Raw genomic sequence first — 16,819 nt, 5'->3', positions numbered from 1 at the left:
CTCCATGAGGTTCAGGATTAAGGACTGGGGGTGGATCGGGGGTTCAGGTTCCAGTACAAGTACCTCATGGTAGTACTTGATGCCCATGTATTCACTTCCCTCCACTGTTCCCTCATAGAGGCAGGCGGACCACGTGTGTGATGAAGTAGGAATGCAGGTGAGCAGGAAACTCTCACACACCTGCGTGTGTGTGTGTGCGTGTGTGTGTGTGTGACTGTAGGACGAGTGGTGAACACGTTTATGCAGATTTTTTTCCCTCTTTCTGTGTCAACGTTGTAGTGTTCCAATCACAAACTGGGATACCCCTGATTACATCACTATGACATCATCAGGGAGTGTTTCCATCCAACCGTTTTAGTACGCATTTTCCATTTGTGTGTTAAAAAATTGGAAATATCGTAAAAAGAGTTCAGACAGAATTTTGTTAATCCTGAATAGGAAATTGTGCCAGAGACGAATAATGAAAAAAACACAAAAAAAAAAACACAAAAGCAGAAGAAATAAAACAATCACCGGTGCAAAATAGAATAGAAGTAATAAATAAAATAAAATGCAACATAAGTCTATATAATATAAATATATTATGATATATTATCAATTATATAAGAGGTAATACACCAGTGTCTAATAGAATGATTATAAAATATACATTTAGTGAAATAAATTCTAAAAAATACCAAAATAGAAAAACAATATTTGCCAAAGAAAATTAAAAAAATGGAATAAACACCGAAAAGAAAATTAAAAGTGATTGCATCTTTAACAGCACGCGGCTCATAAACACGACAGTTTCTGCTCGTCGCGCACGCGCACGGAATCGTGCTCGTGGCAGGAAGCAGAGGACAGAGGCGTGGTGGATGATGGGAACAATTAGATCGGGACAAGTCGGAGCGGTTTGAGGAAGGAGAGGGGTTAAACCCGGAGGACGAGTTCCCGTGTGTGTGTGTGTGTGTGTGTGTGTGTGTGTGTGTGTGTGTGTGTGTGTGTGTGTGTGTCTGGAGGGACACTAAACCGGATGGAGAACTCTTGAAGACCAGGACCAGCACTTTGGGACTCCAACTTGCCTGCACCGGCAGCGGACAGCAGCGGAGGCAGAACCTGGTGGTGTGACATTCTCACACACACACACACACTGACACACACTCGCGTTCAAACCGGGAGGATGAGCGGAGCGGCGATTACGCAACAGGGGACGGATCCGCAGGGGGGCGCGAGGAGGACGCTCCGGTTCCAGCGTCCGCACGGTGAGTGACGGCGACACACACACACACACACACACACTACTTCCTCTTTAATTCAGCCATCCGTGTAGCAGCGCGTGCGCGACCCCGTGACGCAAAGGGTTGATCACTCATTGATTATCTCGCGTGGTTTACCCCCCCGTCCTCCGGGAGCTTATTCAAAGTTTAAATGAGGTAATTCTGCCGCACGTGCGCTCTGCAGCCCCCCTCTTTCACACGCACACACGCGCGCGCACACACATATGTCTGCGCCGTTATGTAAGTTATGGCGCGCGAGCTGCCCAACTTCTGGAACAGCGTGTGCTGCCGGACGCGACCCTGCGGCAGCGGCGGCCGCGTGCGGGGCGGATGTGGAGCGCGGAGGGGTCCGGGGAGGGGGGCGCGTGGCTGCTCTGCGGGCTCTGGCCCGTCTATTTTGGGAGAGAGGGCTCGCGCCGTGACGACGAGGGCGACCCACGTGTCTCCTCTCTCTCTGCCCGAAAAAACAAATGGAGGCCAAGAAGGAGAGCGTGCCAGCGGCGCGGCGCGTGCGGTGCGAGAGCACAGGTGAGCTTCACCAGCAGACAGATGGATAAACCTTTTAATCACGCACGCGCACGCACACACTGCATGGCATGAGATGACTCGAACGCTGCTTCATGTGACGTCATCCGTGAGCGCATTGTGGTCATTATATTAAGGAGGACTGCTACTGGTCAGTGCTGCGTTCACGGGCTCATTTTTTCTTCACAATATTTCACAACTACAGCTGAATTGAAGTTAAAGGTTGGACACAAAAATCACGATAAGCTTATAAAATCTGAATTAATATCAGAGATTTAACAAAGTGCTACATATTATTTAATGATTAATGATAATCATCATTTAAAATGCTGTCACAATGAAAGTACCCCCTCCCGCCGGAGCTCCGACTGCCGGTCGAAGGGGGGCAGCGGGGCCGGATCTGGGTCTGTCCATGGTGGGCTGGTCGCTCAAGTGTCGGCCTTTTATTATTTGAACTATTAAAATTTAAAAAAACCTTTTGGTAACAATTGCTTCTTCAGTCCACTAGATGGGGCTGAGTCCTCAGGATTGGACTATGTAGACTGGAGTAAACAGTTCGGTTGTTCTGGTGCATGAATCAGCATTAATGATGGTTTTTATGTGTCGGTCGCTGGTCAGTCCGTCTGCTTGACTGTCAAACACTTCACACAAGTGAGATGAAAACTGAATCTCATCGGTATAATTTGCAGTTAAAAATAAGGTGAGAAATCGCAATAATGGGCATATTTCGAAATGTTTAAAATCAAAAAAAATTGCAATGATATGTTATTATAACTACATATCTCGATGATATGGTATTTTAACTAAATATTGCAGTATCATAACTAAATATGTTGATGATATCGTATAGTAAATAAACATTGTGTTGATATGGTATTGTAACAAAATATCGTGATGATATCGTATTTTAACGAAATATCGCAATATAGTTTCATAACTAAACATGGTGATGATATCGTATTTTAACGAAATATCGTAATATAGTTTCATAACTAAACATGGTGATGATATCGTATCATAAATAAATATTGTGATGATATTGTATCAAATAAATATATAGATATCGTATTGTAAATAAATGTCGTGATGATATCGTACGGGGCCTGAATCCCGGCCTTATAAACCGTTGCAACTAAATGTGGAAAATAAACCGAATTCTAATGTGAATCTCAACCTTTTTAAACAGAACCGGACAAAATGTCCTGACATCTAAAAAATGTCCTCACTCTGTCGTCAAACCTTTTCAGTCCTCACAATGTTGCAAGAACAAGAACACACACACACAGGGCCGGTTTATGACGACTAGACGTCATGTGACACGATTGTAAAGGAGCTGCTCGGGGGCAAAGTTTAGAGTTGCGCTCGCTGATTGGTGGATGACATCATCCTGGGCTTTAACCGGGGAGGTCGAGATGACTGACAGGTGATCCGACCAATCACGCGCACTCCTTCAGGTGTGCCTAACTTCAAGCCACTCAAACTCCTCCCCCCGCTGACGTCCTGTGAGAAGCTTCAAAAATCTGTACTCTCACCTGGAGAGCTCCTTTTTAACCTGCTCCTCCCGTTACACACACACACACACACACACAGAACAGAACAGGGGTTTTATACACACACTCACACACACACACACACACTCGGCTGTTGAAGCCATGTCACAAACACTCACTCAGAACCCTCTGGAGAAAACCTGGGGTCCCTGGATGAAGAGTCGGCTTAGTCAACGCAGAGGCTGTGAGTACACACACTTATACACACTACCTGACACACACACACACACACACACACACACACACACACCACCACCGCTCTGACATGGTTTCACTTTGAGATGAACATGTTGATGCTTGTGGATTGAAGCCGTGTCGGGTGGTTTCCTGAGCGGATCACGTCTGCAGAGCGTGGCGTCCGGACGGCCGTTCACCCCGAGAGTTCACCATGACGACGCAACTCTTTCTTTTCATTTTTCTTCTTCAACCTAAACGACGAACCTCCAACACTTTGTCATGATTAAATGTCAGGATTGGCATTTTGTTGTGTAAAAATGATGGAGCTTCAACTTGTTTTTACCTTCTTTTTTTTTCACTGCTGTGGAAGAAGTAAAGTCAGACCCTTTACTTGGGAAAAACAAATACTCCAGTATAAGTACAATTCCAGAAGTACTGATTTAAATGCATCTGATTCTGACTTTATTAGATTATTGATTGGAGCAGAATGTTACTCTTCAGCTACGTCAAGGCTTGTTTTAGCTTTTAATTTTTTTATCCTGTTTGAATTGGACGATGAATTACACATATGATGATTTTCAATATTAAAGATAAATTATTTTGAAAAGCGACTCTTTTTTTAGTGTGAGTGACATCACAGTACCAAACCGAGACATCGTCACTTCAGAGAGACGTCTTTCTTCACGACGTGTAAAATCATCTTTTAAATTAATTCATGACACCATTCAAAAAGGTTAAAAAAATATTTGTCTCTCACAACCGATGATCGTACATTATTTAAAAACATTAGGTCCCATGGTCGTCCACTAGATGGGGCTTGACCTAGCAACCTCGGGGTTTGACCGCAACCTCAGGGTCTGGCCCCTACCTCGGGGTCCGGACCCTCCAAAAGGGTCACCAGATAAATCTGAGGGTTGTGAGGTGATTAATGGGAGAGAAGAAGAAGTAACACTATTTAAATGAATCAGGAAGTCTGTTCAGGTTAACTTACCTTCCGATCATGTGACTTCCATTGACCTTCATCTCACGGGGTTTGTGTGTTTCAGCCTCGGTGCCCCAGTTCACCAACTCCCCCACCATGATCGTGATGGTCGGACTGCCGGCGAGAGGGAAGACCTACATCTCTAAAAAGCTCACCAGATACCTGAACTGGATCGGCGTTACGACCAAAGGTATCACGTGACCCACGCTCGGGTTGACTGCAACAATTTGTAATCAGGTTAACGAGGGCCAGTGTGCACGTGTGAACCCAATAAACCAGTTTCATTGAACAAAAATGGAATTCATCAAAATGATAACAAAACTTAAGACAAGTGGAATCGTAATCTTTGAGCTTGTCGTCATGATTTCCTCCTGATTTAATTAACGCCTAATTAAACGGTTGATTTCTAGCATTCCTTTGTTTTGTCATCATTTCCTCTTTTGTGCTGCAGTGTTCAACGTCGGCCAGTACCGACGGGACGCCACGCGGTCCTACAACAGCTTCGAGTTCTTCAGACCCGACAACACCGAAGCCATGAAGATACGCAAGTACGAGCCCTCAGCTCTGGTCACATGACCCCACACACACACATGAGCACACACGTCTCCGCTCCTTAAACCGATCAAACGTGAATGAGTTAACGTTTCCTTCCTGTCGGGACGATCAGGGCCTGTGCCGTCGCCGCCCTGAAGGACGTCTGCGACTACTTCACCAAAGCGCTCGGCCAGATTGTGGTGAGTTGGAGACCGTAAAAGCTGTGATAATCTACTTTATATATTTAAAAGGTTCAAAGGTCGCAGATCCTGCTGTGGGAGGGCACGATGTCACATGATCATCCACATCGAGATCACAAGAGAGGAAATAATAGAAGAATAGAATAAAAACTTTATTTATGTTATATATTTAATCCATTTCTCCCATTTTTCTTCAAGTGAATGAACTTGATTATTATCATTTTTGTTTTTAAATGTATTTATTTTATTCACGTATTTATTTTAATGGTCTGTCACTGATGTCATTCGTCCCCGTCAGGTGTTTGACGCCACCAACACCACGCTGGAGCGCAGAGAGGTCATCCTCGGCTTCGCCAAGGAAAACGGATACAAGGTTCACTCTTGATTTTATTCTGGAACAAAACCAGAAAACTCAATTACTGACAACTCTGATTCTCTCTCTCTCTGTCTCTCTCTGTCTCTCGCCCAGGTTTTCTTCATCGAGTCGATATGTGACGATCCAGAAATCATCGCTCAGAATATTAAAGTAAGTGAAGTGTGTGTGTTTGAAAAATAAAACATTTTTAAACACCATTTCCCTGTGAGAACATCGTTTCCAGGTCGTTTTCTGCTCGAGCAAATCATCACTATTTTAATAGATTCAGGGAAATCAATTCAAATCAACGACTCGTCTAAAAGGAGCCGTAATAGAGAGAAAGTAACTTTTAACAGTCTCGTCTTGTTCTCGGAGAACGTTGGAGGCAACAGGAAGTCCTTAGTCCCGCCCCCCCACTGGGCAGATTACATCATCGCTTTGTTAATGTACGTTTACCCCGACCCCCCCGAGCCAGCGCTCCAAGACTTAAAACGAACCGTTTTGGAAAAGCCCCAAAAAAGAGTCTTGACTTCCTGAGTTCTTGGTCCTCGAAGGTAAAATCTTCAGTCTCCACTTTGGTTACAGAAATGATTAATTATATATAAACAATGTGCATCTTGAATGATCAGGCTCACTTTTTAAAAACGCAATCAAAACCGCACTTAAAGACCTAAAAGCAGTGTTGGATCATGGGAGGTTGTTGTTTTCATTGCAGATGGCTTCTCCTTCATCTGGTTAAAAAAAGTGTGTCAGCAAAAATGTTAATTTCTCAGGAACAAAAACGAATAAAACGCATAATTAGATTGATTAAAATATAGTGTATGTATATGTATTTCTAGCTTTTTCAAGCCACTCGTGCCGATCATGGAAACTGATTAAATTATTATTATTTTAATAATAAAATCCTGTATCATTCTCACGACCATTAATATATATAACATCGGTGTCATCATGTTTTAGACCTTTAAATGCAGAAAAGTTACATAACATCCCTTTAAGTGGAATGTTTATGTCGTCTAAATGTTTGGAAGAACCGAATGTTGTCGTACGAGGCCTGTTGCGCCCCCTACTGGTGGACATGACAGCTGTACGTGTCTCCACGCAGCAAGTGAAGCTGAGCAGCCCCGACTACGTGGACTGTGACAAGGAGGAGGCCGTGGCCGACTTCCTGAAGAGGATCGACTGCTACAAGCTGACCTACGTCCCGCTGGACGAGAACAAGGACAGGTGATGCAGTATATACATTTTTATATATATATATATATATATATATTAAAGTTTTATAAAACGTCAGTATCATCTGCATATAGTGAAATGTATGTTCTCGTCTCTATGCAGGAACTTGTCTTACATCAAGATCTTCAACGTGGGCAGCAGATACCTGGTAAACCGGGTCCAGGACCACATTCAGAGCCGGATAGTCTACTACCTCATGAACATCCACGTCACCCCGAGGTCCATCTACCTGTGTCGCCACGGAGAGAGCGAGCTCAACCTGGTGGGCCGCATCGGGGGCGACTCTGGGCTGTCGTCTCGCGGGGCGAAGGTTCGTGTTTGATGTTTTTACGTATTTAAAACTGAGCTCGCTAGCAAAGGGATGATTTCAGGGAAAACTCCCATGATCCTCCTGTTCATGATCCAGTATTAGAGATCAATGAGCTACGGTCCAGATCGGCCCGCCAAAGTTTCATGATGACTTGACTCTGTGTGGGAGGAGCCTCTCCACACACACACACACACACACACACACACACACACACACACACAGTGATCCAAAAATAACTGAAGTGTGTGTGTGTGTGTGTGTGTGTGTGTGTGTGTGTGTGTGTGTGTGTGTGTGTGTGTGTGTGTGTGTGTGTGTGTGTGTGTGTGTGTGTGTGTGTGTGTGTGTGTGTGTGTGTGTGTGTGTGTGTGTGTGTGTGTGTGTGTGTGTGTGTGTGTGTGTGTCAGTTTGCCAGTGCCCTGGCGTCGTACCTGCGTGGACAGTCCATCAGCGAGCTGAAGGTGTGGACGAGCCACATGAAGAGGACCATCCAGACCGCCGAGGCTCTCAGGGTCCCCTACGAGCAGTGGAAGGCCCTCAACGAGATCGACGCCGTGCGTGTTTCTAACAATATAGTCATAATATACATAATATATACATAATATATAATAACGTTGTCCGCTGCTTGTGGCTGACAGCGTCTCTGTGTTTGCTGCCTCAGGGCGTTTGTGAGGATATGACGTACGAGGAGATTCAGGAGAATTTCCCAGAGGAGTTTGCACTGAGGGACCAAGACAAGTATCGCTACCGCTACCCTAAAGGAGAGGTGAGGCCGGAGCCGGCAACGGGGTCCTTCAAGTCCTTCACCCCCCCCCCCCCCCCCCATGTTCCAACTCATTTCACTTCCCCGGCGTTTCTGCCACCGTGATTCACAAAAGAAAACAAGATCCTGAAATGATAAAAAAAAAGACTTCATTTTAATAAGTAATTTATTTGAGATATTAGCTCATTATTCGGAGATGCTGACTCGTTATTTGAGATGCTGACTCGTTATTTTGAGATGCTGACTCGTTATTTAAAGATGCTGACTCGTTATTTTGAGATGCTGACTCGTTATTGTGAGATGCTGACTCATTATTTAAAGATGCTGACTCGTTATTTTGAGATGCTAACTTGTTATTTTGAGATGCTAACTCGTTATTTTGAGATGCTAACTCGTTATTGTGAGATGCTGACTCGTTATTTGAGATGCTGACTCGTTATTGTGAGATGCTGACTCGTTATTTGAGATGCTGACTCGTTATTGTGAGATGCTAACTCATTATTTTTTAGATGCTAACTCGTTATTTGAGATGCTGACTCGTTATTGTGAGATGCTGACTCATTATTTAGAGATGCTGACTCGTTATTTTGAGATGCGAACTCGTTATTTTGAGGTGCTGACTCGTTATTTTGAGGTGCTAACTCATTATTTTGAGCTGAACCTGTGTGGACGGTTTGTCTCGGTCCCCCCACTAGTCTTACGAGGACCTGGTCCAGCGCCTGGAGCCGGTCATCATGGAGCTGGAGAGGCAGGAGAACGTTCTAGTCATCTGTCACCAGGCCGTTATGAGATGTCTGCTCGCCTACTTCCTGGACAAGACCGCTAGTGAGAGAAGCCACATTAATTTACAGTAACATCTCTCTGATTAGACACCATCTTTGAAATTATCGTCCATATATATATATATATATATATGTGGGTAGATACTTTCCAAGATTCCAAGGGAAATTCACATATAATTATGAATGAAATATGAGTTCTCTGTCTCTGTGTTTCAGATGAGCTGCCGTACCTGAAGTGTCCTCTGCACTCGGTCCTCAAACTCACCCCGGTCGCCTACGGTCAGTCTCTCTCTCTCTCTCTCTCTCTCTCTCTCTCTCTCTCTCTCTCTCTCTCTCTCTCTCTCTCTCTCTCTCTCAGCATCACGACTCTTCTCTTCTGTCCTCTCAGGTTGTAAAGTGGAGTCGGTCTTCCTCAACATTGAAGCTGTCAACACACACAGAGACAAACCAGTGGTACGTTTCTTTGTTTTCACAAACAGATAGAGGGCAGGTGTTTTAATAAGACATAAGTCATGCCTTTTTATTCTTCTACAAAACACTGAACATATGACAGCAGCCATTTTTAATTAGATTAAAAGTACTTTAACAGTAATGACATGAGAAGAGCTGCAGTATGAGATGATGATCCAAATACACAGGGTTTTGTAGAGATTTGTAGTTCTATGGAGATTTGTAGTATTAGAGATGTATAGTTTTATAGAGATTTGTAGTTGTATAGAGATTTGTAGTATTAGAGATGTATAGTTTTGTAGAGATTTGTAGTTCTATAGAGATTTGTAGTATTAGAGATGTATAGTTTTGTAGAGATTTGTAGTTCTATAGAGATTTGTAGTATTAGAGATGTATAGTTTTATAGAGATTTGTAGTTGTATAGAGATTTGTAGTATTAGAGATGTATAGTTTTGTAGAGATTTGTAGTTCTATAGAGATTTGTAGTATTAGAGATGTATAGTTTTGTAGAGATTTGTAGTTCTATAGAGATTTGTAGTATTAGAGATGTATAGTTTTGTAGAGATTTGTAGTTCTATGGAGATTTGTAGTATTAGAGATGTATAGTTTTGTAGAGATTTGTAGTTCTATGGAGATTTGTAGTATTAGAGATGTATAGTTTTGTAGAGATTTGTAGTTCTATAGAGATTTGTAGTATTAGAGATGTATAGTTTTATAGAGATTTGTAGTTCTATGGAGATTTGTAGTATTAGAGATGTATAGTTTTGTAGAGATTTGTAGTTCTATGGAGATTTGTAGTATTAGAGATGTATAGTTTTATAGAGATTTGTAGTTGATTAGAGATTTGTACTTTTAGAGAGATTTGAACCAATAAATCGAAGTGTAACCTTTTTAAAAAATGCCATTGAAGGTTTAAAGTGTTTTGTTTTTTGGTCTCGTTCTCAGAACGTGGACGTGGACAGAGACCCTGTGGAGGCTTTGGAGACGGTCCCAGACCACATCTAGAGGAAACAGGGAGCCGGTCTCGTCCCCCGTCCCGTCCCCCCCCCCCATGTGGCCTTTCTTTTTAACTAAAGTCATCGTAGTGTTCACTGTTGTTGTCAAATGGAAAGCCGCTGTGATCCGGGGAAGATGAGACATTTCCCCCGCCGCGGCGGCAGACCTTCGTTGTAAAAGCACTTTCCGATGCCGACGTGAAGACGCGGCTTCTTTTACTGTGAAAACGGCCGCTGAACGCCGTCGTGTCTCCGTCTCTCCTTCCTTATGTTGCATCACTCGGACGAACGCATCACACGTCATGTCGTTGTCGTCTCCATCACAGAGAAGCCGACCGGCCGGTAGGAAGTCTGTTTTTATGAGTCACAGTGGTGCAAACAGGAAGTGGGTTTTAACAGGTAACGGTGAGACTTTAGGGCACAGTTTGACATTTTGAGGGATTATAAATGTGTTGACTTACATTTATTCACATTCTTACAGGTAGCACACTAACGTCATTATGAAAGGTAGCCTATTTAAATGAATACTTGAATACAGAGATGCACTTCCTCAGGCTGCATGCTGTTAGTTAGGAATTGCTTGACAGCGTCACTATTTGTCAAAGTCGCCTGGAGAGTCTCTGCCCATTGAACCAAGTAGCAGCGCGTAATGTAGCGACTCGCCAGGCTCCCTTCTTTCACCACATCACGTATTGCAGAACGGCTCCACGTCTCCGGGAGCGGATCAGTGAGGTAGATGTGGAGGTGGAGGAGGTGCATCTTTGTAAGTGTTATGAAGCTGAGATCTGCAGGTTGACACACTAAACAGTATGAAACCATCATTTCTCATCATCTAATCTGAAGCTAGAATAACTCACTAACACTAATCTGTGTATTTCTAAACTCTTACTTAAACTTGAACCAGCCTTGAAGTCGGACTCATTTTCACACACAGGAAGTCCATCGCACAAGAATCCAAATCACGCTGCTTATAGGTTCTTCTTCCTCGGGGGTTGGACGTGGTCGTCGTCATGGCGACGACTCCAGCGTTAACACTGAAAAACCACCGTTTGACACCTTTTAACTGCTCGAATACCTTGATGTGCCTCATGTTAAAGACACATGAGTCTATGCAACACACACACACACATATATATATATATATACAGTATGTATATATATCTATATACTGTATATATATATATATATATATATATATATACACATTCATTCAGCACGATTAAAAGGCATCTATGAGTCGTTAAACCGTCCCTCCTTTTTAGTTGTTTCTTAATGGTTTAACTTGAAGTTCATTTAAAAAAAGGGACAGTGTGTATTGATGAAAAGAATGTTAAATATACAGGATTATAGCCAAACGGCCACTTTTCATCCTGGTCCCTACAAGTTAAAAAATAAAACAAATCAAGAGTAAACCATCACAACAGACAATTACAGAAATGACAGATTTTTTAAACTGTTTGGAAAATGAGGCGAGTTTGTCTGTTGCTCTTTATCGTCACTTTATCTTGAAATCTGTCATTTTGTCTCTTTTTTTTGTGAATAATGAGTTTTAGATTTGATCCTCTGACGAAGCCGATGAGCTCATATAAACGTGTCGATCTGCCTCTTTTTAAACGTGAAGCGGCTTCGTGATGCCGGTCAAACCCCAGATGACCCTCCCTTCTTTGTGTCACCCGGGGGAATGATTAATATATAAATATATAAAAATACAATCTTCTCAGGGTACCTTTTAGTTTTTAGAGTTTTTAGAGTGTACATACACGCGTCTGCTTCTTTCCACATAATGTGACCTTTTTAAAAACATTCAGTTTGTTGTTCAGTGATCAACGGTGTCAAACCTGGAAACGTGCTTCTGTCTAAATGTGTAACTTGTGCAATAATGACGAGCGTCCTGAGAGGGAATCGAACCATCGTAGTTAATTTAAAAAAAAAGATTCTCCGTCGGTGATGTTGAAAAAATATTTTTATTTTCTGAACTTGGAACAAACTTTTTAAAGACCAAGCAATTAAATAAAAACACAAATGAAAACCCAATGAATTGTGTTCACGTGTGTTTGTTTGTAATATTAAATGTTGTTTTAATAAAAAACAAAACCAGACTCGACGGACTGAAAGGTACAAGTATGAACACAAAGAGGATCACAGACAGTTTAAAACGTAACGGTAGATTTGACAAAAAGTAAACATGTTGATCACGAAGCTTCTCTCTTTCAGCATCAATACCAAAAATAAATAAAAAGAGAGAAAGTAACACACGGACGATCATCTCTGGCTGCTGGTGCTGGCCTGTGAGGAGGAGGTGGTGGAGGAGTGGGCGTCTCTGTACTGCTGGCTCCAGCTGTGAGGCTCCTGTTCATGAAGCTGAGATCAAACACAAAGTCCTTGTGAGGTACAAATACTCGCTTACAAGTACAACAGCAGTGTATTCTGTCACCGACGTCCCAAATATTCAAATTTGCACTTTTTTCTTTTGGAAAATAATGCATATTTTGTGTTTTTCCTCATTGAAAAAAAATCCGGGGTGTTTATACTTTATATCTATGGTTAGGTCTGAAGTTCTTGAAAAGACTTGATGCGGTGAAAGTGAATACAAATATTTGTTATGTTTGTATTACACTTATGAGAGGGGCTGTTTTGGGTAAAGAGTGTAACTTAATTTTAAAGGGTTTGATGCAGCAGAGAAGCTGGGATGGAGGATCATCTGATTCTTCACCCATTTCAACCCACGATTCATTGCGTGCTCATTGAAATTACTACGTTCCATCTCTAACGTATCTAAGCGAACAGAAACAATGACCCGTCTGGTTTCAGAGACCGCTCGGTGTGACCTTCGTGACCTCGAAGGAATGCGGACGCTGAACTGGGACACAAACCACAGATGTACCTGAGCCATGAAGTCCAGGATTTTGATTTTGGACACTTCCACGTCGGCACGTTGACCCCATCGAAACTCATGCTCCACCGGCTCAGTGTGAGGGATCCGCGCGTACTCCAGGTACCTGCATGCACACACACACACACGCACACACGCACACACGCACACACACACACACACACGTTTATTTTCTTATATCGTTGGGTGCAGCCCAACTATTTAAAAATGTCGGGTTCGTGCAGCACACAGAGTCCACAGGTGGAGATTCTCTGACCAATCAGTGGTCAGCGACGTTTTAACTCCACCTTCTAGTCTCGGCTCACTCTGAACCTCGTCTGTTCTATCCCTGACATTTGCAGATAGAAAACCAAAAAAAAAAGTTGTATCTTAAATGGAAAATATTATGTGAGGAAAACAGAAACAGACAGAATAATAATAATAATAATAATAATGCTGATCAATGTTGGGAGTCTGTGCTGGACCAGACTCTCTCATGTGGTCTGGTCTCTTGCACTTCTCCCGTTGCTCTGTGGTGTGGTATAAACCAGAGTCTATGGTCTGACTGACACTGGCTCTGATCACACCAGCTGGGGGATTTGAACCTACGACCATCTGATCACACGTCTAACGGCTTAGACGACTGAGCTATCACCCGGCTCAGAACCAGACAGGTAGAAGAGGGAGGGGTTTACCTGCACAGGTGAGTGCTTCTTAATCAGAAAGACAGTTCTTTTGCATGTTTAATAATATGATACTCTGCTTTTACATGTCGATAGTGAAGCCTGAACCCCCGACGAGGCCGCTCTCATCAGTCTTACCTTTGACGTACAAACTCGTCCGTGACGACCTTCTTCACGTCGCCGAACTCCTCGTGCTTCTCTCTGGAGTCGGAGAGGGAAAAGAGAGAAGAAGATTCCCCGTCGTTAACGGCCCAGGACAGAATGAGCTGGCGCTACGTAACGTTTCCTTACCCGGGGTCCACGCGCAGCTTCTTCAGGACGCTCCAGATCAGGTCTGCAGCACAGAACACAACATTCAGTGATCGGAGAATGAACAGGGTTCCTACACCTTTTCCAAAGTCAAAGTCAAGCACTTTTCAAGGATTTCCAGCACCCGTACCACCTCTGAACAGAGTTCTGCAGGGATGACGTATTAAAACCAATGAGATTTAATAATCTGTGGCAAACAAACGTTTATGAGATTTATACGTTTTGTTCGTAGACTTCTCAAATGAACGCCACTTTTATGATTTTAAATGTGATGGAACAAAAACATTAAATTCTCATCATCATTCCCGCAGCGCTCCGCTGAGAAACGAGCAACTAACAGTCGGAAGCTCTCACTCACTTTCTCTGACGAGTCCCCCTTTCATGAAGATGACACTCAGGATCACGAACAGCAGACCCATCTTCGGATCGGTCGGTCTGCTGCACACAAACACGGAGAAAACAACGCTCTTCATGAAAGTGCATGATGGCTTAAAACGTTCATACGAATACCGACATGAATGAGTACAATGATTAAAAATGTGGCTCGGGACATTTACCTGATCGGTGTAGTTCCCTCAACTGTCTCCAACTTATTGATGAGTATGTAAATGTGATTTTTGGTGTCGATTTCAACCATTTTAAGGCCGAACACCTGTTTCAAAACAGTGAAAACTGTTGTTTTTACTGTGATATTTATTCAACGTGACACCATTCAGCTGCTCGGACTGAACGAACCTGGTCAAAGATACCAGACGCTCTCTTCATGATCTCGGGGAAGACGTTCCGGTACTCCTTCACCACGTGCTTCACGAGGTCTGAAAAGACAGGAAACGGGGACGTGATGGATGCTGAACTTGGCGGCGTCGGCTTTTGCTCGGCGTGTGCGCGCTCGTACCCGCTCGGCGTACAGGAATCTTCTTCTGGTTCCTCACCAGGAAGTACTGCACCACCTCGGCCGTCTACGGGACGGTGAATAAACCGTTAAAGAAGTAAAAAGAAAATCCACTTTTATGACTGACAACTATTTTCATCATCTGTTCATCATCCAAAGTCATTTTTCATGCAGAAATGTCAGATAATGCTGTTTTTAGTCCCTCAAATATGGAGATCTTCTTTCCTCTGTTCTATCATAGATGTCATCACATAGAACACACATTTCATGCACTTTAATCTAAATCCAAACACTTTTCAAACCTTAAAAACACCACATTAAAACTCAAGTGTTTTCAAGGATTTCCAGCACCCGTACCAACCCTGAATAACCCTCTCTCACCTTCTGGTCCACCTGTGCAGGTGTGAGCTTCTCCAGGCCTCTCTGGACCTGCAAGGTACTCGGCTGAGTGAACGTTGTGTTGTCTTCTTCCTCCTGAGTCCCCGACGGGCCCGATTGTCTCTACAATCAATAACATGGTTGTCGTCATCAACAGGAAGGGTGACACTCGTGTTGGCATGGAAATATTTATGTTCCTAACGGGGAAAATTTACCACTTATCAAATGTGAATACTTTATCTTTGTTGTATATGATAGTAATAGTATATATGGGTGATTTGAGGACGTCACCATGGACCCAGAGAATGTATTACGGGTGTTTATCCCCTATTTCATACACTAGATCAGAGATCTTCAACAGGGGGTCTGGGACCCCTAGAGGGTCCGCAGAGTTCCTGCAGGGGGTTCCCGAAATTATTTGATCCCAAACATTTTTCGTCAGTATTTTAAATGTCAAAAAAATAAAAACTCGCGTGAATACAACCTATATTAAGCAAATAAAAATCGTCCTGTTTAATATTTAGTTGAGAAATGCATGGACATACATGGAACTATAGGCTGCACTACACATTATTATTGGTTTAATAAGGAACAGTTTTATAGGATATGTAATAGATAGTCCCTCCAACGGGTCTCTGTAGGCCTTGGGGGATCTATAGAGACCCGGATATACGTTATATTTTTGTATATAGTAGTAGTAGTACAGACAGTATGTGTATGTATATATATATATATATATATACTGTACTACTATGGAACTTCTATTGTGTCCTGAATAAAGTTAATTATTATTATTATATGACACACCAGGTTTGTACAAGAAGGCTGTTTTCACATTCATCTGCTGAAGTGAGTCTCTGATTTATTCAGACAAATACTGTTGTTTGAGTTGTGTTGCTCTTGATCGTCACTTCATCTTTGAACTCGGTGATGTTGTCCCTGTTTGAGGGGTTCAGTGTCCTGTAGGAATACTTAGTTTATTTGTGTTTTACTGATGTGATTGTTCAGTTGTTGTATTCATTTCTGAATACCGGTTAATTTGTTCAAAAGCTTCATCTAGGCGTTATTTCCTCTCCACACCAGGGACTCTCCGGGTGAAACGAGGCCGCGTGTGGACGCCCTGAACCCGGCTCGGAGGAGGAGGAGGGGGGGCGTGAGTCGGTTCCTACCGTGTGGACTCACCTTGCTCTGGGAGGAGCGCTGCGTGCTGGACGGCCTCTTCCTCTTCGACATGGCGGCCTGATAAAAAAACAATCCCCGGTCAGGTCAGCGGGGCTTCACGGGGGGCTTTTCACGGACAAAAACGCGGAGTTTACCGGGCAACGAGAAGGACACGGAAGTGGAACACACGGGGAATGCTAAAAAAAAGCTAACGAAGCGCTAAATGGACGTTTTTAAAACAAAACGTCTAATTAAAATAACCTTCAACACTCACTTCCAAGTCTCTAAAATAGACGTTTGAATTATTCAGCAGTGAAAAACAGCTTGTCACTTTGTTTAAATGCAAATAAAAACAAACACCCCTCTACAGTCGTTTCCAAACGGTCCCGCCTTTCCGCTCTGTAGTCGC

The 16,819-nt window shown here is 43.1% G+C and overlaps 2 protein-coding genes across 4 annotated transcripts; one reads left to right on the top strand and one right to left on the bottom strand.

The window, feature by feature from the left end:
• Window positions 1-873: 873 nt before the first annotated feature.
• LOC311017501 (6-phosphofructo-2-kinase/fructose-2,6-bisphosphatase) lies at window positions 874-12,149 on the top strand. 3 transcript variants are annotated; one of them, XM_084015883.1, is made up of 14 exons: window positions 874-1,244; window positions 4,558-4,683; window positions 4,945-5,041; window positions 5,161-5,227; window positions 5,526-5,600; window positions 5,697-5,753; window positions 6,688-6,809; window positions 6,921-7,128; window positions 7,533-7,679; window positions 7,787-7,891; window positions 8,584-8,713; window positions 8,887-8,949; window positions 9,059-9,123; window positions 10,066-12,149. In XM_084015883.1, exons 1-14 carry the CDS (start codon window positions 1,163-1,165, stop codon window positions 10,123-10,125), a joined length of 1,404 nt encoding a protein of 467 aa, XP_083872009.1. In that variant the 5' UTR covers window positions 874-1,162; the 3' UTR covers window positions 10,126-12,149. The 3 variants fall into 3 exon arrangements, with proteins under 3 accessions (XP_083872009.1, XP_083872010.1, XP_083872011.1); XM_084015884.1 differs by lacking the exon at window positions 874-1,244 and adding an exon at window positions 1,715-1,787; XM_084015885.1 differs by lacking the exon at window positions 874-1,244 and adding an exon at window positions 3,359-3,518.
• ndnl2 (necdin-like 2) lies at window positions 12,061-16,819 on the bottom strand. Its single transcript, XM_084015887.1, has 10 exons — window positions 16,432-16,819; window positions 15,253-15,372; window positions 14,875-14,938; window positions 14,715-14,794; window positions 14,537-14,631; window positions 14,338-14,417; window positions 13,962-14,004; window positions 13,809-13,871; window positions 13,000-13,114; window positions 12,061-12,476 (listed from the first exon to the last, which is right to left on the bottom strand). The coding sequence occupies exons 1-10, from the start codon at window positions 16,480-16,482 to the stop codon at window positions 12,378-12,380; spliced, it is 810 nt and encodes a 269-aa protein (XP_083872013.1). The 5' UTR covers window positions 16,483-16,819; the 3' UTR covers window positions 12,061-12,377.

Source organism: Eutrigla gurnardus, assembly GCF_963514095.1.
Source record: "Eutrigla gurnardus genome assembly, chromosome: 8".
NCBI classification, from domain to species: Eukaryota; Metazoa; Chordata; class Actinopteri; order Perciformes; family Triglidae; genus Eutrigla; species Eutrigla gurnardus.
The sequence above is the reverse complement of the archived record's forward strand: the minus strand, read 5'-3'. Positions and strand labels throughout refer to the sequence as shown.

Bases quoted from the DNA above. Each gene is read 5' to 3' on its own strand.
- ndnl2 (XM_084015887.1), bottom strand. From the start codon at position 16,482: ATGTCGAAGAGGAAGAGGCCGTCCAGCACGCAGCGCTCCTCCCAGAGC. The intron at 14,795-14,874 runs GTACGAGCGCGC...CTGTCTTTTCAG, and splicing joins GATTCCTGTACGCCGAGCGG to ACCTCGTGAAGCACGTGGTG. The intron at 14,005-14,337 runs GTGAGTGAGAGC...TCTGTGCTGCAG, and splicing joins AGGGGGACTCGTCAGAGAAA to ACCTGATCTGGAGCGTCCTG.
- LOC311017501 (XM_084015883.1), top strand. From the start codon at position 1,163: ATGAGCGGAGCGGCGATTACGCAACAGGGGACGGATCCGCAGGGGGGC. The intron at 7,680-7,786 runs GTGCGTGTTTCT...TTGCTGCCTCAG, and splicing joins CCCTCAACGAGATCGACGCC to GGCGTTTGTGAGGATATGAC. The intron at 7,892-8,583 runs GTGAGGCCGGAG...TCCCCCCACTAG, and splicing joins ACCGCTACCCTAAAGGAGAG to TCTTACGAGGACCTGGTCCA.